This window comes from Uranotaenia lowii, chromosome 3 (assembly GCF_029784155.1).
Source record: "Uranotaenia lowii strain MFRU-FL chromosome 3, ASM2978415v1, whole genome shotgun sequence".
In the NCBI taxonomy this organism is placed as follows: domain Eukaryota; kingdom Metazoa; phylum Arthropoda; class Insecta; order Diptera; family Culicidae; genus Uranotaenia; species Uranotaenia lowii.
In genome coordinates this window covers 84,407,626-84,433,805 of record NC_073693.1, presented here as the reverse complement: position 1 = coordinate 84,433,805, position 26,180 = coordinate 84,407,626, and the positions used below count along the sequence as shown (strand labels likewise).

The window sequence follows — 26,180 nt, the reverse complement described above, 5'->3', positions numbered from 1 at the left end:
GGGCCCTTCCTGTCAGTTCGTGAGTGAGTTCATCCAACATTGTGTTGAACTCCCCGATCGTCCATCCTGGTGGAGCGTAGCAGCTGCAAAAGAAGATGCCATTGATTTTAGCAATCCCCGAGAATCTACCACTATCTCCTGGATAGGAAAACGTCCCGTGGCGTAGATAGCAGCTAAGCCAGACCTGTCCGCTGTCCAATTACCGTTTCCAGACGGAATTCTGTATGGCGAAACTGATGAGTTTACCCGACAAAACTCAGTAACACGAGACTCTTTGACCTGGGTCTCAGAGTCGGCGCGCTACTGGGCAAACTGGAGGGGCTACGCGGGAAAAGAGCGGACCAACCTTTCACTTTACCAAGGCACTCCCTATCTGTTTAGTAAAAAACTTGATTTGTTCTCAGGGGTTTTTATTGTTACAATTGATTGGGTGTGGGTTGGTGTGGAGATTTATTTGGGCTATTCTGGGTACGTACCATCGATGGTTTTCTCGTTGTTCGTGGTTTCCGGTGATGACGACCTTCACCAGGCCACCAGGATTGGCCCAGGTGAAGACAGAGCTCGTCTGGTGAGCGGACCTCGGCTGGACGCAGCAGCACAAGATGGCGGGGTAAGTCCTGGGTTTGTTGGCTTAACAGCTCGGAAAAGGGCGATTCCGAGCTGCGTGGAGCGTAAATTACAGGCACTTCCTTCGTTGGCGATATCGGTTGGCTCCGGACGATACCGGTAATTGCCAGCCCGAGAAGGGTAAGGTCTCCTTTAGATTTAGGGTCAATCTATGACCCGAGACGTCCTCCTTGATGATTATGGGGCGCACCCCAGAGGACAAAACGCTGGTCTTTTACGGTTAGACGTAGGTGAATCCCTGAGGCCACCGTGGCCGGGCGTGTGCGGTCGAACGATCGTAACCGACGACAAGAAAAACTTCAAAGTAATCGAAGTGTCCCTAACGGCGGGTACACTTCACACTCCACAAAGATGCACACGCTTGCCTGTTCAAACAACTAATGATCGATGGCGCATCACTGATCGATTGTTGGGCTTTTCTTTAAGAATCCAGCCCTATTCAAATTTTCCCGCTTTTCAACAGCTTTTCCCCGCTCATGCGTCTTGCTCTTTCCATGCGTAGTTGCTTCCACGTGAGCAGCCATGCTGCTTGGTACGCGGTACGTGTTCGCAGAGTGCACCCAGTAGCCCAGGTGTGTTCAAAACTGCTGTTTTAATTGTGGGGAAGTGAATGGTCGATAATCAATGTGCCGATTCAAAAAAATAAATTTAAATTTTGTAACCTTACAATGGTTCTGATAAAAGCGCCACATCGTACTTCCTTTCGCCTACCGTTTGCTCCAGCAGAAGCTGAGCGACCTCGCTATGGTTAAGGTTTAGCTGGATTACATCCAATTTTACTGGCTTGCCTTTGCCTTTTTGTATGCCTGGCAGTCCAAGCCACCAGTTTCGTGAGCGTTGTCATCCGCCTGCTTGCACAGCATACATTTTGGTTGATTTTTGCAAACTCTAGCGAAGTGTCTTCACCACATCTTCGGCAACATCGTGACCGGTCGGGTCCGATGCAGTTTCGGGATTGGTGACCAAAGTCCCAGCAATTAAAGCAACGTTGCATTTGTTTCGGTATCCTGGGTGCGGTTCTAAAGTTCCCCACTGACCACCCAACTCTTACACTCCCTGCCGTCAGTAGAATGTTGGCCGCTGTTGGCGAGAGACGAATCGTCGCAATCTGCATTCCACCATACGCCTTTCTCAGTTTTGTAGCTACTGATTCGTTACTCATACCAGGTATGCTGGAGAGTGCTTTCTGCAGTGGTAAACTCATCCAAGTCCTTGCATTCAACAGATGCGACCTGCGATAGCGCTCGGGCAGTCGCTTCATCGCCTTGGGTGCTTTCAACAAGCTCCTTGAAGTCGGCGCTCTTTACCGTCGGGTCTTTTTTTTAGCTCGAAGAGCAGTTCACCTTTTTGGGTGCGTCTTGTTTTGGTGACGCTCTTGCCAAGAGCAGATAATTTTGGCTCTGCGCGTAGCTTCCGGAACAAGTCCGCATACGTTGTGCCTTCTTTCGCTTCCACGATGAGGGCATCACCCCTGGACATCACCCGTTGAGGTTTTAGTTTTGGGGGTGGCTCTGGCTTCATGACGACCTTTCTTTTCATGTTCTCCTTCCCATTACGAACCATTCGCCCGCCTCCTGCACCACTTTCTCCGTCTGCATCCTCGTAGTCCGTACCCTTCTTTTTTGGAGGAATCGTTTACGACGGGGGAGTCGCGATCTCTTTTCGCGGTTCTTCTCGGCTTGGACTCCTTCGAAGGTCCTTAAGAAGCAACCAATTTTGCTTCCTCCAATCACTTCTCCGCAGCCTCGGCTTTCCGCACCAGCTCCGTTCGTTCCTTGACGGCACTCTGCAGAAGCACCATCAATTTCGGCACCCAGGTCTTGTTGCGCGTGTACACGTTGTTGATACTTCGCACAAACTCCTGCTTCTTGTCGGCTGCCTCCAAAAGGCCACCTTTTTTGATGCCCCTTGGTGCACCTCTTCCTGCGACTGGGACCTGCTCCTCTTGCTGGGAACTACTGAGGGTTTTCAGCGGACCCATCTGCGGCCGGGCTTCCCCCCGCTTCCTTGGAAACCTCCCTGCCAATCTCCTTTCCTAGCTCCTTTACTACTTTGCTTAGTAGAGGAGACCTAAGGAGTCCTCTTTTAGCATAGACCTCTGTCTGCGTTCTTCTACCTTCTCCTCCCTCGTACGAGCCAACGTCAGTTGTCTCGAAATTCCTTCTGTTTTTGATATTGTTGTTGTTTTGGTTCATACTTAGTCCCACGAGTGGCTAGGGAAATATACGGTCCACTGCGCCAGTGCCCTGCTTTAGCGCGGTAAGGACTTCATTACTATGGGGTGCGTCCTGGTGCCCCACAGGCTACCGTTTGCGACTGACACATTTTCGACCCGCTAGCCTTCCACCTCATCAGCACGGTCTTTCGCATGGAGGCGTTTTCGCGCCCCCATGAGCGGCACACTTTGGGCAACCTTGGGTCGTTGTATCCGATAAGTTCCAATGGAAAAGTCCGAGTTCATTGCGTGTTTCTTCATCTATAGAGTCTTACGTCAGTTCCGTTTGCGTAGTCCATATCCATTGCATGTGGTTTTATAAGATGGGTTTCAGTTCCGTTTTCATAATCCATTTCCGTTGCATGTGTTATCATTAGAAGGGGGGATGGTTCCAATTTATTCCGAGTTCATAGTCCGAGTTCGTTTGCGTAGGTCATTAGTGGGGGGAGCATTTCTGAATTTAGTCGCCTCTTACGACATGGGTCAGTGACCCCGGGGTAGTATTCTGATGCCTCTACCCCACAGCTTATGCGATTGCCAAGCTTGATTCTTATGCATCGCTCAGTAAGCAAGGAGTTCAGAGCCAAAGGGGATGGAATGAATCTACCAATATGATAAAAATCCCCGAGATAAAAAATACTTCGATTTATTTGCCTCATCGGTTGCTATGATGAGACTAATCTCAACACTCCTCCAAAACAGACGCATTCTGCAGTCTCCTAACTGCCTTCGGCTTCTCCTCCTGAAGATGGGCCCTGTTGGAACTCGACGATCTTTTATCTGCCATTCGTCTTAACGAAATATCAATCATGGTTCTGGTCCGTCGACCTTCCATGATTCCTAGCTCGACGACCTCCGAATGGTTTCCAGGTCCGACGATTTTTCACTTGGCACCCGGTCCGACGACCTTTCATGGTTCCTGATCCGACGACCTCCATCTGGCTGTGATCCGACCACCTTCCAGTTCATTTTGATCTCGACTCCCTTGCTGTCACTCGATGGCCTCCATGGCTCCAGTTCGACGCCCTTCACCGGAATTTGGCTCGACAACCTACTATGGCATACCGATGACCTTCTTATTCTAATGACTCCCTGGCTGGCCACCTCCCAATAACCCTTGTCCGACGACCTTCCAGGCTCATGGTTCACTGTTGATTCCGATTATTTTCCTTTCCACTAGGTAGTTCTGGGATCATAACCTGTTGTCAAGAGGCACATTCGAGCTGTGGAAAAGACACAACTTAATTGTAGAGCTTGGAATAACTTGATGGGATTTAAGCCCAAAATGGTTTATTCAGCCCGACTCGTATGATGAAAGCTTATTATGGTTATATTATTTTAATAAATTCGCATGTAAGCCATTTTCTTACAATTGGGAGCTTCTAAGATGCCTGGTGACTTTCAGATAGAATGCTTAAAATGTTGCTTAGATATTTCTAATATTTGCCAAATATACAAACAATCCACTTGGAATACATTTTTTTCTCAATCTTGGCCTCCAAGCTGTCACCTGGGAAATTTTGAACCTTATCTCAGGGATTTGAACCGATTCCTACGTCGAACTACAGCCAAACTGCTGAACGGCAGCGAGTTTGCTGATAATGGTCCAACCGAAACCTGGCTACGAAAAAATGATATAACCCAAACCCAAACAACAACGGCAGAAGCAAGCAAACCAAAGTACAGGTTCAGGAATGGGGAAAAATGCCGATAAACGAACAAACTGTCCGGTGTGGTGCCTTCTTCTCGGTCTGTTACGCATGATTATGGACCGGCAGCCGAAGTCTGTTGTTATTGTTGATGGATCGCAGGAGATGATGGTAGTGGTAAAGTCGGCTTCTGTGCCTTATTTTTTTTTCGAAGCCTCTTGGACGATGAGCCTGTTGCGATTCAATGCCCCACATTTCTATAGAACGGTTCCTGGCGATGTTGCTGTCGATTAGTAGCCTCACGCGGCATAGAACTTTACTGGTTTTTAGGCTTTCATTAACACGAAAAGGGCTTCGTTCTCGAATATTTTCGATTTTTCCACGCGTTCGCTTTGCTTGGATCTATTTTTAATTATCTACATCTTATCAGTGTCGCGAGGGGCTTGAATCATATGGTTAGTGGCTAGATATAGTGACATTCTTTTCCGAATCAGTGGATTGATTGTCAACCGAAAATTTAGTTGTTTAGGAGGCTAAAATCAAAAAAACAAAAATTGTTAAAAAAAAAAGTTTATGGCTTACTTCTAAAAATGAACCAGAACATAGACTGTATCATTGGAATAAATGTATTCATAAGTTCCTAATTTCATGATTCAGTGAGATATATTTCTCGAAATCAGTCTTAAGAAAGGTAGTAATCAAGTTATTATTAGACCGCTTAAAATCACAAACTAGAAATAAGATTCCAATTACAAACTTAAATTTAGAATCAACCTTCAGAAACAAACATCAGATTCTCAACAAAAAACAAAAATATAGTTTAAAATTGGAGTTTTGCTAGAGATTAGAACTTTTGCGTTCCAGAATTCAGAATTAAGAAACAATTAATATACTAAGATCGCCTAGACGAGGGATACCACGTAAAGACCCTTCCAAAAATCGTGATAATTTCCAAAAACTGTGAGAAAAACAATATCTGCTTATTGCCATATTCGTTTGAATGTTTCAAGATGAGACTGCGATCAGCAGTTAAGATAATAGACATCAAACCTGAGACATAAGATCTCAGACCTGAGATATGAGACTCAAGACAAGAGACTTGTGGATTTTTTTTTATCTGACAATTTGCGTCGGGGGTCTTCGGATCTTTCCCGAAATTGGAATTTGGCTATCGGAGAAGGTTAGATTTTCATAGAAGTTAACGTCCCGAAATTTCTGAGGGAACTACAAATGCCTTTAGCATAGTCGATAACGCGTTGGTCTAGAAAGCCGGAAATTGCGGTTCAAATTCCTAGTCTCATTTTTCAACAAAAATAGTAGGACTGATATTTAGCCGTTGACTTCCACAGCGATTAAAATTAGGTTTTGATTTTTTTATTGATATTGCAGGGTGGTCACTCATTTGGGAAAGTTAAAAAATGCGGGAAAAAGTCTAGAATTCTTCCAAGAAATAGGGATTTTCTAGACTCAGCTGCTCAGTTTATATATTTTATTGCCTCCAATGCTTCAGGATAACTGAAAAATTGTTTAACTCAACTCAACTCAAACCATGTTCTAAAGAATTAAACTCAAAATTGTAATTGTGTAAGTCCAGTTGTTAACGAGAAATAGCTGGTAGAAATATGAGATTTTATATGTCAACTCCCGTTTAACTTGCATCTTCTTTTTTATTCAATTCAGGTAACGGAATGTCTTAGCGAAAATTTCAAGCATCAACTAATTAAGCATATAATTTATAATTACGAGTTACACATGTGTAATTGAAATAGCATTATTTCGATTTAAGGTCGACATCTGCTTATAATGTGAAGTCAGAGATTCTTCGAGAGATTTTTTTGAATCGCTAAATTTTAAATTAAAAAAAAACGACTCAGGAAATAGAAATACGTTATATGAATAAACTTGTAGTAGAAAGATACGAGTTTTTGGGCAATTCTTCAAATTTATGCTTGAATTTAACAGTTTGAACCGTCAGTGAGCTTTTTAACGAATATCTGTTTGGGTTTGACCAGGCCATACTAAGCGCCATCGCCAAGAGAAAATTAAAAAAAAAACGTAATGTGAAACTCATTTATAAGACCTGAAAAGACGAATATGATTTACCGTAATTAGTATCTTGGTTTAAAAACTACTGAGTCTGGCCCTATCAATTTAAAATATTATCTCTTCTTGGAATGATTTGTACATTCAACTGGTTGAATTTCGACCATTTGTTCTTCGGTATAAAATAAAGACTCAAGAAATATTTTCAGATGAAAAATTAACGGGAAAGAAATGAAAATTTTGTTATCATTGTTTGGATAAAACTAACGAAAACACATCACCCAATTTCAAGCTAAAGTTCACACGGTCAAATAAAAACAGTTTTTGAACTTAACCGGGTTTTTATAAAGGTAATAAAATACATTCAAACGAGGTGTTTGAAACAAATAATACATACAGTACCGTTCATAATTGTATAGAAATTGGAAGCAAGCGCACTGGCAATTCGACCTTGAACTTCCACAACTTTTTACCCTGATGATATTTTTTGATCAAATTTTTTGCGTTAGATAGATCAACTATTACACTATTATATCAGAAAATTTGAGCTTTCTGTAGTTTGTGTGGCCTGAGAAACAGTAATTCTACGAAAATCGGACTTTTTGGACTTTTCTCATTCAAACTGCAATATCTCTGAAACTACGCAACATTTTTTATTGAAAATTTGCACAGTGATTGTTGAGATATGAAGCTAACATGTCTGAATTTTTCGAAAGGGTCTATCGATGAGATCAAAAGTTACGCGAGGTGCAATATTTCAGGCATTAACCTTGAAATGCGATTTCTATAGAATTATTTTTCTTTTTTGTTTTTTTTTTACTTTGGGGAGATTTAACAGGTGAAAAATGGCGGATTTTTTCGTATTAAATCGTAGTTTTTACTTCAAACAGCCACAAAAATTTCATAAAAAAAATTAATTCAGATAAAAACGTTGGGGTCCAGAAAAACATCTATTAAAAATATATTACTCTGATTTTTTGACTTCAGATGATTCTGTGCTGAGATACAGTGTCCACCGCAAATCCTGTTTTCTAAAAGACTCCTCGAACGTGCTCCGTCACCGGCTCATTTTTCAATATTTTTCTACGAATAAAATACTAAATGTTCTTTTAACAATGCTTTGTATAATGCAAAAAATTTGAATACATTTGTTTGAACGATAGCTCTAAAAAAAATCTTGAAAATGATGTTTTTTTATACCCGTTAGACCCTACCCCCCCCCCCCCCCCTTAAAATGTTTAATATCACAAATAATACTTCCATTCAAATTATCGTAATAAATTAGTATTCTCGACTCCAAGCTTTCTGTGCGTTTATTTTCGGGGGAAATATATTTTTTATAACTTGAAGTTGCTTCCTCAGGTTGTTTTTCAAACCTGGAATTTTCTGGAAAAACGACTGGAAAATCAGGGAAAATCAGGGAATTTTATTACCAGATATGAGTCGACACCCTGCACGTACAAGCTAGCCCTCGAAACTTGTGTAAAATATCCAACGGCCGTTTTGACCCAATTTTTGTTTTTTGGCTGGGCTACCAGATGTCTCCAAACACACCAATGGGAACTGTCAACCCCAAACTGAGAAAAAAAACATAATTTTGGTCAGTTTTTGTGGTAACTTGCCTTCAATTTCCGGGTAAAGAAAACACAACTTTACTTGTCAGCTGTATAATGTAGTCTATATTTTCTCAAAACATACTTAGATCGGTTAGATCGCACACTTTTTGCATGTTTCAAGAAAATCGTTTTTGAAGTTTCGTAAAATTTTCGTCACGTTGCATAGTGGAAAAATATCTTAAAATTTAATCCGCCTTCCTTCAAACTAGAAAGTACTAAATTTTGAACAATGGGATGCAAAAGTGATTCTCGAAAGTAACCCGCTTCGAGATGTCTTGAATTGGTTCTAGTGGGTGAGGCAGATCGTAAAGAATGTACCTAATTGAATGGATATAGCCGATTCGTCCTCTGACAATAAACGTCCAAGAAGTGCAAAAATTTATTCCAAAACTGTTAGTTATTTTGACTGCCTCAGTAGTGCAAAAATAAAAGGAGTGACATTTTGTCTTATCAAAAGTAACTCTTATTGTATTTATTTAGCAAAAAATTGAGCCGTCTATTTTCGAGAGGAATTAGTTTAATAATTATTAATGTGTTCATATACGATAAGCCTTTTCGAAAACTGGCACTTGAAAATTTGATTTGTAACGTTTGAACGGCGCAATAGATGCCACTGAAATTTTACACACTTTTTTGAAGATTTTTTGTTCGAGCTTGTACGTCTGTTCTCTGTGGTGTAAATTTGAGATTCAATATTAAACTTCAAAATGTAAAAAGCTTGAGATTCGATATTCAAACTCTATCTGGATTTATCATACTCTTTTGAGAATAGAAATAAAACCAAAACTAAAAACTAGTAATCTTAATCCATAATTCAGTAACCAGTTTACAGTACTATGATTTCAAAAATAATTAATCAAATATAATTGGAAAATCATATATCCATATTCCGAATAAAAAAAAAACAATACAACAGTTTTGTTATTTATGCAATTAATATCAATCAGAATTTCTAAGTTTAAATTTCAGGATCAGATTTCAAAGTGTGAGTTGGGTATTGAGTATTTCAGAATTTTAGTTCAAACAAGTTTGTTATTTTTTCTAATTATACTGATTTATCAGAATTATATAGAATTTTCAAATTTTGTTCATTCTGATGATTTTGCACATAACTTTATAACTTTATATAAGTGAAATTAAATAAAAGCATTGCATATGTACCATGTTTTGAATAGCAAACTTCTACATGATTTTAAAAAAATGCTGTATCATCAAATATTCCGCAAAATATACAATTTTCCAGCTCTCTTGATGTTGGGGCTTTCATTTCAAGACATCGTAATGGGCTATTCGTTCCTTTTAAAGTTATGGAAGGAATAAAGACAATAAATCTCTATTCGTGCGTCCAATTCTAACAAATCTAACATAGTTTTCGAAGAATCCATAACATTTTTCAATAAAATACCCTAAACTGTATTATTCTCCACGCAGTTTTAAAATGACAAAGTATTTGCATTTGAAATATTGTTGAATTATTTTCACGAAAAAATTTAACCTTGTATACCTCAGAAATTTTATTTTCCTCACCATAACTTTAGAGATTATAGAAACCTTTGGACCCCAAAATTGCTTTATTGACAAATGGAAGTTTCGGTTCTGATCAGGGTGGATTAACAATTATTAATGGAATACTGGAATTATTTTCTTACCCTTTCACATTTCAACATTAAAATACTTTATTATCGGTACAAAATACAACAAGTCTCACCGCAACTTTCGCAGATGTGAGTAACTTTCGAATAACGAAATTGATTCATTGAAAATTTTCAGTTTTCACACACAATGTCTGTTTTAAGCAGTGTATTCTAAAACCGTAAAAAACATGAAATATCAATAGAGGGAAAACAGGGAAAAAACCGGGGATTTAAAAATGGAAACCCGCTGGCCACCCTAGGATATGCACTTTATGAAAAATTTGTCAAAATATTTTCCCTCATCTTTGAAATTGTTCGTAGAACAAAAGTTGTAATTTGTCAGCTTAACAAAAAAAATGTGTTTTTCTGTAAATCTTCATCTGAAACTGCTCATACCTTCAGGTTTTAAGGAGCCAAACTCGTTTTTGGATTTTACAATTTTTTGCTTAGCTTAACACTTTTATTTTAAGTGAATCGCCTCCAAAAGCCTCCAAAATCCGCCTTACTGCCTCCAAAATAACGAATCATTATAAGTTTCAAATTTCAAAGAGCAGAATGTTGAAACAGATTCGATTTCATAAGTAGTTCACACATACTTTGACCTTGCTCTATTTTGAAAACATAATTCTCATTTCATAACATTGAAGCTGAAAGCTTCGTGGGCCACAAATTAGCGTTCGCGTTAGCGTCACACCCATGGATTAGTTAATAAATTATAATAAAATCACTTATTAAAGATAGAGAATCCATAATTAAGATTCTGTGACTGATTTTTTTTTTGTTTTCGAGAATTGGGAATTTCGTGAGACCAACTGCCGTTCTAAGCAAGATTGTCCCATGTGGAAAAACGTGCAAACGAGAAAAACGCGATTGAAATATCAGCTATATTTCCAATGTTTCTCTCAAACTTAAAATTCACCGACAATTTTTTCGTAGTGAACAGTTTAAGTTAATCATTTTACAATGTTTTTTGCCAAAAAATTACATTTCCTACAAAAAAAAAAAAAAAAACAGCAAATTAGAGCCAAAAATGCTCCGTGTGACACTTTTGCGTAGAATCAGAACGCATGCCGATGCTTGTTCTACGAAAAACTGTCACACAGCTACAATTTTTCTATCATTTTAAAAGCTTGCGTAGTTTATTTTTTCCCAAAAACTCATGCTAAACCGTAATTTGAGAAATACGTTCCTCTTTGTTTATAAAAATGTATAGTGGAGTATGGATCTTGTAAGTAGTGCCTACCGAAAAGTGTGATGAAAATTTCTCTGAATAAAACACTCAAGGTTTCTCGCTCCTCCTCTGCCCTCTATTTTAGTGTTCTTTTCAGTGAATAACATTAAATTCAACAGTTTGAACTCATCTTAAGATAATTTTTGATAAAATTTGCTTTTTTCATAGAATTTTCTCCAGTGTGACATTCTTGCGTAGAACTATCAACATAGAGACAACCACCTTGATGAAAATTTCGTATAAGTTCAGAACAAAGTATACTTGTTTGTGTTTTTATTCGAAAGTTAACACTAAAAGAGACCGTTTCCAGCAAAAAAGTGAAAATGACCCAAAAGTCACATGGGACATTCTTGCTTAGAACGTCAGAATGTGGGAAATAAAAAAAAATGGGTGGATGTTGAAGAGTTTTAAAACCTTAGCTAAGTATGTGGTTTTTAAAGATCATTTCAGGCTTTGAAATCAAGTTTTGACTTTGAAATGTTGTGCAATGTTTTAAAATTTGTTTATTTTAAAAATAACACAAAAAAATCAATCATTTAGTGGTTTCGATTAAAAACATTTACGTTTATATCAACCCTCCATTGTATTGAGCTGCTATATTTGCACAGTTTCATGTGCCTACCATATTAAAAGGTTTACAAAATTTTTGGTAAAAATATATGGCGTGCATTATACGATACTAAATACAGTTAATTTAGTATTAAATCACCTGTTCCCGGTGCTTTTGTTGCTGATTTTGGAAGACATCCAATCATACACCAAACTTATCAAAACGTCCACGTGCCGAAATGGTGAAACTGATTTACCTGTGCACAACTTTGGTTTTCATTTTCGTAACTCAGATTGAATCAATAAAATTATTCTTCGCTGATGTATGCCCGTGAATTTTCTTAAAATTTTTAAATTCTTTATGAATAATCCTTAAAAAGGAACTAAAGTTTATGAAATATCAAATAAATGTTTCTAAAAAAATATAGTTTTTTCATGAAAATCATCTATTGATTGCAACATTTAAAAAAAAATCATAGAAGATATAGAGCAAAACAGCAAAAAAGGTGACTCACGTTTTCACACACCTGACTCACAAATAATTTTATTTATGCCTGCTTGGGTTCAATTATGACTAAAACATTCACTCATACTATTTTTCTATTTTTTTAACTTATGATAACCAGTTTTTAAAATAAAAACTATCACCCATAACTGAATTGACTGATATAATTTAATTCAATGACTTTCATGCAAGCAACGGATGGGTACTTGAAACAGTTGATTTGAATCAAAGAAAAGTTCCGCTGTTGAAGTACCTAGTTGCTGCAATTGGACAAAACATCTGTGGCTCACAGTGCTTAGATGAAGATTTCTTACGACGAATCGAGTTCGATTGATGATTTGTCAGCTTTCAAAAGTTCGTTGGTTTGGTTATCACGTTTTATTCTGAACTTTCTTAGACTAAAAGTTAAAAAATTATCCTGTATTTTGTTCAGATATATTCTAGGTAGAACATTCTGCTATAATTCTAGCTAAATTTTCAATGTAAAGCCGAAAAGTCAACTCATAGGGATAAATAAGCCCTAAGGGCGTGAAATTCCGTAAAAAATGATTTTTTCAGATGTTCAATTGTATTTTTTTTTTTTTTTTTTTTTTTTTTTTTTTTTTCAAGGGAGTTTAACTGCCAGGGTCATTCTTCCCTATAGTGTTCAATTGTAGAATATTTTTGTTAACTTTATAACTCAAGTCCCACTGTGTCAGCGCAACAACATCGTGCAACAATAAAGCGCCATTATGCATTAGGTTGGTAGGTTTTATAACTAAAATAACATCGTTCCTGTGGCTTGGCTCAATTTCGTAGACTTAAACCTCAGCTTTAAGGTTCATCGATTTGTTACGCTATGCTAGCGACATTTTACAGACTAGCGGAAATGTTCAGAACCATTCACTCACTCTCTTACCAAGTGATTGTTGTCTTTGCTGTACTAATGCGATGTTTTTCTTCCATGTTTCAGCCGACGGTGACGATACGTTCGGGTACATGTTCCAGAAAAATGACCCCTTACATTCGCTCAACAATTTCGCGACGTCCCTGCAAGCTAACGACAGGTAAGTTACGACGAGTTGGATTGATTCATACCTATGTACGTTTATTCAGCTGAGTCATAGATGTGTCATTGAAGGCAAAAATATTTGTCATACAAGAAATAATAACCACTTTTGAGGAGGTTCGATAGAGAAATTGAAATTTTAAAATATCAACTGAATTTGAAAACAAAAATAGGTTAAAATATTAAAGTGATAAACTAAATACGATCAAACATTCTCTCGGCACATCCTCACAGCCACACTCGTTAAAGTCAGTCATTTTCCCTAACGTCCCAATCGTAAAGGTTTTGAAAAATTTCTGACATCTGTTACATTTAAAGTGTGATCAATTTTCTATTTATCTTTTTTCACCTTTCCTCTGTCACCTTGTCACATAATTCTATCGGATTTCAACCTCATTGCTGTCCCGGTTTTGGGGTTTGGGTTGATTTTTTGCGCTTCTATCACTCTCTCTCTGGATTCGCTTCAGGCGGGGGTGAACTGAAACCACGCACAGTATGGCGCGTACTTCGTTGTTCTTCTCCTCGATGGTAGTGATGATGATGATGGTCATAATGATACCGAGACGTCTGTCTGGCGGTTTGAGCTGCTCTAATGCTGATATATTATATTCTAATTTTTAATCAGAAGAAAGGCACGTTTTGCTTTTGAGGTGAAATTTCGTCAAAGCGTACCGAAGCTATTGTAAGAATTATTATGGATTTGTTGGTGCTCCTCGACAGGACAAACTTGCATATAAGCGCAGCTTCTATTTCTTTTCTTCTTTTGATTTTTTTCAGCTTAGAGGAGTTCAAGGAGTTGCAAAGTTTCAAAGTTCATTTAAAAAAAACTCTAAGTTTGGTTTCCACACGTATATTTTATGTATAATCCAAGACTTGCCTTCCTTTTTCCGAAAATTTTTCAACCAGGGAAGATTTTTAATCCCGAGGCCTAATTTTTTGTTTTGTTACAAAAAGTTACATTTTTTTTATATGAAAATTTAGTCTCATTCAATATCAAGTAGTTGAAGAAAAATATTTAGAATGTTGAGAAAATTCAAAAGTGATAAACATTTCCAATCTGATTGATGAATATTGAATTTCCACTTCCAAATTGAACCCTCTAGTTCCCAACTCCGCCTTTCGACGGGGTCGACTAAAATCGGCATAAAACCAATGTCAATCATTACTCTTACTTACTTTTTGCGCACAATATTTCAGAATATTGAAAATTATTTGACATGCAGTTGTCAAAAGCTACATCTAAGAGAAGCTTAAAAACATGAGAAAATGGACCTATTTTTTTACCCAATTCTCCTTAATCCATGTTTTTTTCCATCTAAAAAATAATTGGTAGTTAGGTCTAAGAGTTACCACCATTGTGGATCGAATTTTTGAGAAAAAAAAAATCCTAATTATTTTCAATTTCTATTAATACAAACCTCAATAACTATTCGTTTTTTTTTCAATCATCTGAGAACGATAAACACAGCAAACAATCCCAATCAAAACCTTTAAATGCCCAACCAAACCTACAAAGCCCACTTGGCCAAACATGGCCCAAATTTGTTATAATAATGAATACAAAGATTCAAAAATTTCGAATAGTCAAACGACTCATTTGATTTATATTTCATGTGAACTCGAGCAACGCTGGGTTAAATCAACTAGTGTAAAATAAAAATAGGTTATTGAATTCAACAATCGAAATTTCAGTTGAGGACAACATGGTTTTTCATACAGAATTCTAGACGTTACTATTTTTAATTGATTATTATATGAGAATTCTGCTTCGAAGTTTTTAGAGCTCATAAATTGAAATACATTTCAAATAAGAGTTCGAAATTTGATTTCTGAATATTAGAATTTGCTTGGATTCGGACACTAAATTCATAATTTGAATTTCAGAATTTGAAATTTTAATCAGAATCAAAATGCCATTTTTTTTAAATTTCAATCCTGGATTGGATAATTTTATATGAATTTTTGTTCTGAAAAAGTGATATACATAAATATATATGTGCCCGATTTGAAAGTCGAGTAACCTCGCCGTATTTTCAGTCGATTTCGACAAATAAAGACAATTTCGAAACGTTATTTAGTGTCTTTTAAGCTATGAGTCGATAAAGAACGCGCTTAAATGGTAGTGCTTTACATCGAAATTTACTTCAGCAAACCGAAGAATATTGACAAACTTTAAGGTAATATACAAGCTGGAATAGCCGATTTAAAGTCCGAAATGATGCTGGCCAATGTGATGCAGAATGCCCGAAAAAGAGCTATTTTTGCGTATCAAGAATGATGAGTTAATCGACATTGTATTCCAAATCTGGTTTGGAATAAATGGCATAAAATATCCTGAAAGAATCTTGTTTATTTATTAAAATAGGCAGAAAAATAGCGGAGTTATTCGACGTTGAAATGAGATACATACTGATGGCACACCTGTTGTACCTAAATCAAAATGTTGAGGCTGAATTATGATACAGAAATCTGAGTCTGAGTTCATTATCAGATTCCAGTGCAATTAGTCTGAAGACTGTGGTCAACTGTTCAATCCGGTGATTTTACATATGTGTACGTGTTGAACTTAAATCTGATTTTTTGCAGAAATTTTAGTGTTCAACAAAGCTGAAGTTAGAAGCTATACGTTGCACAAAGATATATTTTTTTGATTTTTTTAAAATCATTACAACAAAAATGTAAAAAAGTGGTGTAAAAGCCTTACTTTTCAATCAATGAACCGTCAAAATTGGTTTAGTCACACCAGATAAATTTTAAAAGAGGATTGGAAAGTTGACGTAATTTGGCACATTTTCGCATCTTTAGATTTTCAAAATACAAAACACAGAATTTTTGACGAATTTTCTAAGGTAGGTATTGAACTATTTGTCAATTTGCGATTTCTCTGATTTTCTAAGGCTTAATTTCAACTTTGCACTGGATTTTGACTTTTGAGTGTTTTAACGCAAGATTTATATTCACCAAAAAGGCAATTTCAAACTCGTTCTAGTGGTGTCATGTTATAAGCGCTGCAATATTTTACAAAATTATGATAAATATTAAACTTAAATTCGTCAAAAATTCTGTGTTTTGTATTTTGAAAATCTAAAGATGCGAAAATATGGCAAATTACGTCATCTTTCCATACCTCTTTATATCATTTTTCTAGTGCGACTGAAACATTTCTGGCAGTTCATTGATTGAAAAGTACGGTTTTACACCACTTTTTTACATTTTTGTGGTCACATTCTTAAGAAAAAATCAAAAAATATATCTTTGTGCAACGTATATCTAACTTCTAACTTCGGCTTTCTTGGATACTAAAGTGAATTTTTTTAGCGTTCCGTAGCTGATCTCCATTTTTTTCTGAAGCATGTTTGTCAGATTTTTTTCTTAGACTTTGGATAACGTGAAAATGCTTAGCTGTAGCTGAATATTGTCTGGAAATAAAATTTAAGTTACATCACAACGTTCCAAAACTATAAAATTTGTAAAAATCGGTAAAAAAACAAGTGAGATTTTAAGCGAGGAGTTTCAAATAGACACCCAAGGTCTAATTAGGGAGTTTTATCTGTCTGAGCTTTTAAGGTGGGTCCATAAAAAATGTATTATTGATAGAAAATCAAAGATTTCATGAATTCATTCATTGAGGGTCCACGAAGGATTTTTTTATTTAGATACACCTAAACAAAGATACAAGCCGTCAAACTTCCAATAGTGTCATATTGACACTCAAGAGCGGATTAGGGTTAAAAGCATCCAGAATTATGTTGATGCTACTGAGCTGTTGAGTTGTACGATTGAATCTGATTTCGAATAAAACTTTAACCAAAAATTTTAATTTTAATATCTTTATCCATAGTTCTGGACGTTCGTTCTCTGAATTCAGAACTTTCATTTGATGGGAATGTTGGACAAAGTGACTATTACTCATGGTCTTCAAATGAAATTAAGCGACCTGTAACAATCTGATTAATGATATCTGATACCGTTTTATTTCTATGTTTTGGGATGAATCATCCAATAGACTGAAACTTCCGCAAAAAATTCCATGTTAAGTAAATTATATTTTAAAAGTGTGAGACCATAAATAATGTGAAACTGTCACTAAAGCAGGGCTGGTAGCGAGTCACTTTTTAGTGACTTGGTCACTTTTTTTGGGTCAGTCACTAAAAAGTCACTTTTTTCATCATTTGGTCACTAAAGTCACTATTTTCCGAAAAATGGTCACTTTTATCACCAAAAGTCACTTTTTTCACCGATAATAAACCAATGAAAAAGTAATTTAAATTGCGCGTGTTAATATTGACGGTAGTAACGGTAAATTACTTGATCAGACAGTCAGAAATTTTTTTCGCCTCCGGCGGAATTTCGGCATGAATCACCCTTGGCTTGAGACATTTCGATCTACGACATTATTTGACGTTCGTGAATTGAAACTAACTTTGATTGTAGATTCTAGTTTTTAGTTCAATCAACCTTTTGTATTGGAACTCAAAACTTGATATACAAAAATCTTATCTCGTCTTTAGTTAGAATGGGTTTTTATTAAGAAGTGTAACTAAGATTGAGATTGAAACGAACCATTTTTTTTATGAAAAAAAATCTCTTATGTCATAACAAATGTTATGATGATATGAAATATTCTTTAAAAAACAATTTCAGACTCAATTTTATTTCGTGTTTTTTGTTCTTCTAAATACTTATAAAAAGGGTTGTACAAATTTACACAAGGCCACAAAAAATACATTTTTTTAATTAATTTGGGTTCCCGAATCTAAATATGTATGCAATATTCCTATCAGCTTTTATATTTATTATTATTTATTTCGTCTTTGGTTTAATTACTGTACAGACTGATGACTTAAAAACTAGGAAATTCTTCTTAAGCCTATTTTAAAACGACGTTTGCACATATTAAAATTAAACAAATTATACACTAAATTAAAAAGTTCACAACACTTGTCAATAAGGTGGTTTTGGTCATAGGCAAATAGGCAGTACGGTTATGATGAATTGAAAGAAACTGACGTTGTCGAAGTGTTCTCGTTGGTACATAAATGTTAACACGTTGTAGAATGTAAGCACAGTCAATACGGTTGGTCAATGTGTCGAATATAAAACCTTGCTGCAGTTCGACGCGCCGCTTTTCGGGTGAGGTTGGACATATCAGAGCACACCTTTCCTCGTACGGTGGGTTTGTTATTGAAATGACTTTGAAAATAATTTAAAATCTTTAGAGAAGTTTCTGCACTTTCTTTTTACAAAAACTCAAATCAAAAACATATTATTTAGAAATAAAAGTTTTATATGAATTAATGAGCTTTAAATAGAATCAAGTTTTTTTTACACTTTCTGCTGTGATGTCAAAAATACTTGTAATGATTTTTTCCATAATCAGTTATCTATCAATTTTACTAGTAATAAACTCTTTATCACCAAAACTAAATGTGTTCGGCCGAATTTGACGAAATTTCTAGTTGAGGACACTATTTACCAAATCAATAATTAAAAAAATAAGCACCAAAATGGTTATGGTGAAACATGTTTATTGAAAAAACTCTTCCTGGAATGTTTTTAAAAACTGATATTTTTTTTTTCATATTGTTTTTTCAATTTTCAAATAAATTTACCGAATTTTATTGTACTTTTTTTTTTCAATTTTCTAATCAACTTGCCGGATTTTTTTCAATCAAACTTTTTAAATTTTTAAGACATATTTTTAACAATTGTTTCCTTGTTTTTAAATTCTGAATTTTCGTGTTCTTCAACCATATACCTTTAACTCCAAATTTTTAATAATAAAACATAATTTCAACCTTCTGTTCTTTCAGGACCCAATATTTTAATCAAAAGAAACAAAATACTCAGAGCTTGTAATTAAAAGCTTAAAAACCTGCGATTAAAAATTTAAACACTTCTTATTAATATTTTTTATATGAAATCATGTTTTTTGGATCGATCATGATTTTTAAAATTATCTAAAAAGTTTGAAAAATTGTTCTAAGTAGCAACTTTAAAAATAAATTTTAATACGCAGTGTTAACTAACTTTGTATTTGATTTGTGCTTTGAATATTAATAACAAAAGTTTTGAAATCATTATTTTTTATTTTTTATCAGTTTTTATCATTCACATAATTACTCATTTTCTAACATTTCTTTGTCAGTGTAGTTGAATATGGAGGATTTTACTTTATTAAAGGTTTTATGTCTGGCTTCTATAACTGGCACTTTTAAAATAATTATAAATATATTCTTCTTTTTATCAAATTAAATTAAAACATCAAACATTGAATAAATTCTGTTCAAAATTCATTTCTTATTCAGTAATCGGTAATTTACATTTTAAATCGTAATTAAATATTTTTTGTTCAAATTAAAAACTACAGCGGAATTTCTCACTAAACTTCCAGTTAAAAATGAGGAAAAGAATTCCAAAAATGAGGAAAAGAAATTCCAAAATTAACAATTATTATGATTTTCCTAACATCTATTCATGCTAAGTTTTGTACAAGATTTGACATTTATTTTAGAATTCAGAAATTTTTTTATTTTAAATTTCCAAATTTTTTTTATCAGTCATTTTTTTAGTTTTTGTGTTGAACATGAGTGACATATGGTTTAAGAAAACCCTTTCCTTTTCAATTGTTTATTTTTGGTATTGTTATTAATTTTATCTAAATTTGAATTTTGAAAACCCCCCCGGAAGGGTCCATCGCACGGGCCTGACTGGTCACATTTTTTGTACTTCAAAGTTATTTTTTCGTTCTACATAGTCACTATTTGGTCACTTTTTTCGGTCCTCAAAGTCACTATTTGGTCACTTTTTTTCAAATTTTGGTCACTAAAGTCCCTACTATTTCATTGTCAAACCGCTACCAGCCCTGCTAAAGTGCTTCTAGATTTTTGATTTTTTATCGTCTTTATTTGTTCACTAGCTGACCTTCTAAAAATTAATGAATATAGTTATTTACCTTGTCATTTATTTGCACAACATTTAAAAATAAATTCCAAAATCATTAAGATGTTCATTTAAAATAAAAATGCTCCTTTTTTCTATTTTTGAAATTTTGTGAAAATTGTTTTTTTTTATAATATTGTTTTAATCCTTTTTATGACTCTGGTTTTCTTTACTTCATAAAGAATACATTTTTTCTTAATATATGGCCCTTTTCAATATAGATATGGTCTTGAACTATCATAGAAACATTTTTCGTAACAAAAGAACGTCTTGGCTCTATTTACCCTACCATGCCCAATTTGGTTTCATTTTCTCGATAAGTTATCGAATAAGTAAAAAAAAAATAAGGGGTCTCAATCATCAGAAAAACATGTCTTTTATATAAATTTGCTTCCGTGTCACATTAGGTTCCATTTTCTCGATAAGTTCTCGCATTATCAAAAAAAAATCAATGGTCATCTCATTGTTCTTTCTATTTGTTTACTGTAAGGGTAACGAGGGGTAACGAACAATCAGAGAAACATTTCTTACACTCCATTTCACCTATTCGTTCTCGAGTTATTTTTAAAATTGTAAGAGTGACCCCCCCCCCCCCTTTCCTATATACTATATATGGTTCCATTCTCGATAAGTTCTGAAGTTATAAAAAAAGGTGTGACCATCTATCCACTTCATATTTCTCCTCTGGCAGAAGAAGGGGGTCTCAAACCATCAAAGACACATTTGTTGTACGCAAATATGCTCCCATGAAAATTTGGTTCCATTTACTCGATTAGTTATCGAAATATTAAATAAATGTATGAGTGACCCCCTTCTCACTTTTTATCGTCCCACAGAATGGAGGGAGGGGTCTTAAACCACCGGAGAAACATTTCTTGAGCTCAAATATCCTCTAATGCCAAATTTGGTTTCGTTTGCTTTATGAGTTCTCGATTTATGGTATTAAGTTAATATGGGAGCCCCTCCAATTTTTTTTTGTTTCGATTATAGTCGTTTTACCATCTTTATGGCATTCACGACTTCATATCAACGTTACCGTTGGCGGACAGTCATTGAGAAACTCATCCGGTACAACTGTGTTCGATATTTACTCTTGGGCTCGAACTCGCGGACATCGCCTCAGGAGCCCCTCCAATGATAAATAGAAACATTCCATATACTCAAATACACCCCATGCCAAATTCTGTTCCATTTGCTCGATTGTATGATTGTTTTTATGTCATATTGTGTTCCATTTTTTTCCAAGTTCTTATCATATGCAAAACCTTTTTTATGGAAGCTCCTCTTTTCCCTAACCTTTTCCCTAATTATAGAAGAAAGGAGTCTCAAATCAGCATATTTTCATTTCTAGTATCCAAATACCAAATATTCTAGAGTGATGTAAAAAATTGTATGTGAGCATCTTAAAATTTCTTCAATGGACGAACGGGAGGTTTTTAAAAATATCATAGAATCATTTCTCGTATTCAAATACCTCCCCTCGCCAAATTTGGTTCCATCTGCTTATTAAGTTTTCCAATTATGCTGAAAATTTTATGAGAGTTCCTTCCCCCCTTTCTATCTCCAAATATTCATAGACCCGTATCTCGTACCCAAATACCCGTCAAAGCCGAATTTGGTTCCATTTACTCGAATGTTAAGTTATGCAATTAAAAAGGTATAACCCCCATCCTCCCTTCCTATATCCCCACTGGAAGACGTCTGGAGGGTCTGAAATTATCATTGAAACATTTCACGTATTCAAATACCTTCACATGCCAAATGTGGTTCCATTAGCTTGATTATTTCTCGAGTTATGTAGAAAATTATAATGTAGCCCCCCTTTCTCCTTCCTATCTCCTCACTGGAAGGAGGAATGAGTTCAATTATTCAAAGAAACATTCCTTGTACTTGGAGGGTATTCATGCCAAATTTGGTTTAATTTGATTGATCAGTTTTCGAACTGCAAACATTTGTTTTTTATTTGAGAAACCCCCACCCCCTTCCAGTGAAAGGTAGGGGTTTCAAACTATAATAGGAACCTTCACAGGCCTCAACAGCACCCAACTGCTAAATTTCATGTAAATCGGTTCAGAAGTTTCCGAATCTATAAGGAATAGACAGACAGACAAACTGACAGAAGTCCTTTATTATGTATACAGATTTTTTTTATTTCACAGATAGGTTTCATTTTTTTTTAATTCGTAAAACATTGTATTTACTGCTGGAATACTGCGTTTTCCTAGAATTTCTGCTAAGTTTTGAAGCTGATTCAATGAGCATCAGGCTTGTTGATGAATTTAAAATATTCGATACATTATTTTCGAAAGATGGTTTATCAAAAAGCCTGACTCTTTTCAAAGTAACGTAATAAGTTTTATGTGCATATTGATATGTTTTTTTTATTTATCTCAATAGGATAAAGCTTATCTAGCACTCTTTTCGCAAAAATAGCTCTAACTACACCTCAGCTGTTGGCATTCATAAGCCATCGGATAGATTGATTGCTGCGCTGCTTCACTCCCAAAGAAATCGAAACCGTGAACAGCTTAACTGTCCTGCTGAATGGTTTCCTTTTGGATCAGCAGCCAGCAGCATCGGGTACGAATTGTTGTAGGGCTGATGATGGCAAACAGCACACTCAAAATTAGCACCTGTCGGCTGTCAAAAAAAAAAAACGAACAGAGAAAAAAACACCACAAGATCGACCCTGGTTGGCTGGTTGTCTCAGACGATGCTCTGTTTGGCTTTCAGAATTGTAGCGCCCTGTTCGTCCTAAATTTGTGGAAGGAAAAGAGAGAGAATCCGGTGGTGCACCAGACGGCTGGCTAGCAGCAGCAGATCCTCGGATCGAGAGACGTGTTTCTGCTGTGTGGATTGGATGGCATTTTGTTGGAGTTTTCATCTGGCTAGAAATCCCACATTAAACCTAGTACAGTTCTCGCGTGACCTGAAGTAGCACAAAGGTTGATTTTTGCCCTTCTTTTTCGGATGTTGGCCCAGACCAGACCTGTTGAGCTTCCTTCCTTCTGATGGATGTGGGAGAAGGAGAAGGAGTCAATCTTGTGTGTGTGTGTGTGTGTGTGCCTGAGCGTCCTGGTTGCAGTCGTTGAGTAGATTTACACCCGGTGCCTTGGAAGGACAATCATCGTGCAAGGAGCATCAGATGTTCAGCTGGACTGGGTTTGGTTTGGTTTGCACTGGCAAGATGAGGTGGTGTCGATTCGAAAAAAATCAATTTTGCATATTGTCTTGTTTTTTTTTTTTAAATGCATGTATTTTTAATTTTAACTTAGTACATTGCAGCCTAATACCGACGCCGACCGTGGTCTAGAGGATAGCGTTCAGGTCTTCTAAATTAGCGGTCATGAGATCGAATCCCGGTTAAGGCATATCTACATAGTACACTTTCTGTGGGCTGGTGGTTTTATCATTTCTAAGATGCTCGCCATCATATCCTCGAAAGTTATTCGCTTAGACTCTAAGCGGGAGTTCAGTACAAAGCAAACTCTTCGAGGAAACATCAATTTTCATTGAGATCCGTGTGTTTGTGTTCGTTTTTAAATACGAGAATTTAAATTTTAAGCTTGCCATGAGTATGCTACACTAACAAGCATAACCAAAATGATGTTATAAATATAATGCCTAAACTTTATTCCGCCAAATTAAACACAGCACTTTGAGTAACTCTAAGGTAGGTAAATTTGCAGAATTTGGTTCAGTATATTCTAAGTTGTAGTATGCCGAATTTTAGTTTTTCTTGGGTAAGATTTGTTTGCAGCCCTCAATGTGTTAATATTTCATAAATGTTTCAAAGAATTAAAAAGAGTAACTATTTTATTTTGAACAATTTGCCGCTATACCTTCTCAAAAGGGGAAAATAAGTTCAACATTCTCAACCCGTTCCTGTTGACAAAATTAGTAATTCAGCCTCAGAAATTTATTGGTCATTTGATATAGCGTCAAGTATATTTTGCTTGTCAATTTTTTTTAAGTATAAGAAAATTATTTTACTAGAACTTATGAACTCAGAATGTGTCGTTCGGATTATGTTTGAGACTTCATGTTCCAGTCGACTCAAAAAATTGAAAATATTTAAGTTCCCTCGTATCTCTCACATCTTTGCAGCTCATGGACTGACCCAAGCTTCTGATAATCACTTTAGTAGACAAATTTGACAAAATATTCCTAAAATTTAAAATAGGATTTAGAACTAGATTATGACCTGGCCTGACCACTTCGGATTTTTTTGTCTCTTTGAAAACTCTTCCAAATTTTTAATGGAGACATCATGGCATTGTTCAGCTGAAAAATAAAGTTAAAATCCATAACATCCTCCGTAAATGGATTCAGTACACTGTCTAGCAATTCTCTGTAGTTATTTTGAATATTTGATTGTTATTTGAATTTAGTCTTTTCGCAGAAATCCTATCTATACCGTGAGGCTACCTCAGAAGTTGCAATTCTGCTCTGCCTCGGGATCTTTTCGAAAATCATGACAAATTTGAAGATAAATATAGATTACTAGCTGACCTGGTGTGCTTTGCTACACCTTTCAAAACCAAATGGTATTTTCAGAAATTATTCAAATATTGTTTTGTTGGCATTATTTTAAATCAAATTATAACATAATTCAAAAGCAACCGCTATAACATGAGAGCTGCAGCTGGAGTTTTGAATTGCAATACAAAGGTGACTGAAACTTATTTTTTGAATCTTGATCTATAAATTTGTGATAATTTCTGATCTGAGATCTGATAATTTTAATCTGCTTCTTTAAGCTTGGCCCTGAGCTAAGAGGGTCTCAAGTTGATCATACGCAAACAATCTAACTTGGTTATTTTTGCTTGATATGTTCTGAATTTATGCTAAGAAACTGATAAGAAAGCCCCCGCTGTCCTTCCCATCACCCCCTGAATGGAGGTCGTGATCTTTAATAATCATATCCATTTTTTTCGTACCCAAAAATCCTCTTATATCAACTATAGTTTCATTGGTTGATAAGTTTTGAAGCTTCACAACAAAATTTATATGGAGCCCCCTCTCTCTACACTGAAAAGCGTAAGGGTCTATAACAATCGTAGAAATATATCTCGTACCCAAATACCTTTCCATGCCACATGGACCCCCCTTCCTCCTCCTATGTACCTACTCATTGGAAGGAGGATGGTGTGTCAAATAATCAAAAAATCATACCAAAATGATTTTCCATGCTAAGTTTTGTCCATTTCTCGGATTTTGTATAAAAAAAATCCCCCCTTCCGTCCTCCCCATTGAATGAAGGGGTGAGAACTTAATATTCATAGAAGTATTTTTCGTACTCAAATACTTTTTGATGCCCAATTGGGTTTTATTTGCTCGAATAACTCTCGAGTTATGCAGAAATGCGTTTGTATGGAAGCCCCCCTTTTCCCCCTTTATCTATATCTTTCCGCTGAAAATAGGTGGGGCTTCAATTTATCATAGAAACATTTCTCGTATCAAAACACCCTTACATGCCAAATATGGTTCCTCCAAATATTAGTTTGCTCGAACAGATCCCAGTTATACCGATTTTTTTTAAAGTAGACCCCTCCTTCCAATTTTCATTCATCTATTTGAAAGAGTGAAGTATTCCAAATATATTATAGAAGCATTTCTCGTACCCGAATACCATTCCATGTCAAATTCGGTTCCATTTGCTGTTGTAGTTCTCAAGTTATGCAGTAAAAATTGTATGAAACACCCTTCCCTCTTTCCTTTTTCTCCACTAAAAGAAGGAAGAGGTCTCAAACAATCATTAGAACATGTCTCGTTCCCAAATACCCTTCTATGCCAAATTTGGTTCCATTTGCTTAATTAGTTCGCTAGTTATTCAAAACATTCTAAAAAAAGGTCCCCTTCCCCCTTTATTTATTTCTACTGGAGAGAGGGAGGGGACTCAAATAATCATAGAAACATTTTAAGTATCCATTTTAAGTATACCCTCTTATGCCAAATTTGGTTCCATTTGCTTTATTAGTTTTTGAGTTATGTAAAAAATTATAAGAGGACCCCTCCCCCCTTTATATCTTCCTACTGGAAAGAGGGAGGGTTCTCAAATAATCATATAACTATTTTTCGTATCCAAAAATCCTCTCATGGCAAATTTGGTTCCATTTGC

At 35.7% G+C, this 26,180-nt stretch overlaps 1 protein-coding gene across 1 annotated transcript in view; it reads left to right on the top strand.

The window, feature by feature from the left end:
* Positions 1 to 26,180, top strand: part of LOC129755773 (serine/threonine-protein phosphatase 4 regulatory subunit 1-like) — a 474,134-nt gene that overhangs the window by 3,606 nt on the left and 444,348 nt on the right. The window contains exon 2 of the mRNA XM_055752419.1: positions 13,022 to 13,115. Within this exon, the coding sequence (XP_055608394.1) occupies positions 13,022 to 13,115 (94 nt within the window). The remainder of the gene's footprint in view (positions 1 to 13,021; positions 13,116 to 26,180) is intronic.